The sequence below is a fragment of the Trypanosoma rangeli genome, assembly GCF_003719475.1.
Source record: "Trypanosoma rangeli strain AM80 chromosome Unknown Tra_15.4_contig_00755, whole genome shotgun sequence".
In the NCBI taxonomy this organism is placed as follows: domain Eukaryota; phylum Euglenozoa; class Kinetoplastea; order Trypanosomatida; family Trypanosomatidae; genus Trypanosoma; species Trypanosoma rangeli.
The window spans coordinates 2,557-3,734 of NW_021706501.1; the positions used below are offsets into that span (position 1 = coordinate 2,557).

At 52.9% G+C, this 1,178-nt stretch overlaps 2 protein-coding genes across 2 annotated transcripts in view, besides 1 other annotated feature; both read right to left on the minus strand.

The window, feature by feature from the left end:
• Positions 1 to 32: a microsatellite.
• Positions 33 to 567: 535 nt separating this feature from the next.
• On the minus strand, positions 568 to 1,056 carry TraAM80_10005 (D-isomer specific 2-hydroxyacid dehydrogenase-protein; the record flags this gene model as incomplete). Its single annotated transcript, XM_029386657.1, has 1 exon — positions 568 to 1,056. One exon carries the CDS (start codon positions 1,054 to 1,056, stop codon positions 568 to 570), a length of 489 nt encoding a protein of 162 aa, XP_029233498.1.
• A 79-nt stretch (positions 1,057 to 1,135) lies between these two features.
• TraAM80_10006 (D-isomer specific 2-hydroxyacid dehydrogenase-protein) overlaps positions 1,136 to 1,178 on the minus strand; it is a gene marked incomplete at both ends in the record, with an annotated part of 630 nt that continues 587 nt past the window's right edge. Inside the window, one exon of the mRNA XM_029386658.1 lies at positions 1,136 to 1,178. This exon is cut by the window's right edge and continues 587 nt beyond it. Within this exon, the coding sequence (XP_029233499.1) occupies positions 1,136 to 1,178 (43 nt within the window).

The following is a 1,178-nucleotide window of genomic DNA, read 5'->3' on the forward strand; positions in this document are numbered from 1 at the left end:
TGTCTCTGTGCGTGTGTATGCGTGTGTGTGTGCAACTGCGCACAGCAGACAAAACACTCCTCCTTCTCCCCCCTATGGAAACCTGATGCGTCATTGAGTAAGAAACGCAAGAGTAAAGATCACACAGCAAAGATGGTCACATGAAACCCAAAGACCAGAACACCAAAGGAAGCAGCAACAATCCAAATGAAGCAAAACCCCTCAATAACGTTTGAGCCAATTAAAAAAAGGTCAAATGCACCAATGGCCGGCTTTCTCTCACCACCCCTCCTTCCCAATCGGTTGAGCACAGGAATCATAGAAAAGGAGAGAGATAGACACTGTCCTCACACAATCACCTCTCCCAGGAAAACAACGGTCAACCTTAAGTGAGAGAAAAAAATTTAAAAAATTCCTCGTCTATATCTTAGTTCGTTTTTCATCGGACGTAACAATTACATGTAAAAAAAACAAGGAAAACGGAAAAAACAAAACAAAAAAAGAAATTCGGAAACAAAAAAAAACGTTTTACGCCCATACAAGGCCCCGGGAGATATGCATCGCAACCGCGACTTACCTCTGACCCTCCTAGTACCCGCGCACAGGGTCCACGAGGTAGGCATTGAGCTGCTTCGTCTTGATGTACTCCTCCACCAGGCCGATGAAACGGCGCACCGAGGAGGGAATCAGATCAACGCTCCTGTCCGCCGAGTGGGCCGTCAAAAGAATCTTGTCATCACTGATGTCCCACAGCGAGGAGTCGGTGGAAAGTGGCTCCTGCTCGAAGACGTCCACGGCAGCACCGCGGATGACGCCGTCGCGAAGCGCACGCGCGAGATCCTCCCCGCTCGTCGTGATGCCGCGGCCAATGTTGATGTACACTGCACTCGGCTTCATCATGGCAAAGCGCTGCTTGTTGAAGAACAGCTTTGTCTCCTCCGTCCCTGGGAGGGTATTGACCAAGAAGTCGGACTCACGGATCACGCGGTCCCGCTCGGCGTCACCGTACACCATATGCACGCCGTGCTGGTCCTTCTTCTCGGAGGGTGCGGACCGCCTCACGCCCGTCACCTCCATCCCAAACGCGGTGGCAAGGCGGGCGGTGGCCTGCCCAATGTCGCCGTAGCCAATGATGCCCAGCTTCTTCCCGCGCAGCTCAACCATGTTGAAGGGATCCCACTTGCGCTCCGCGCGGCTCC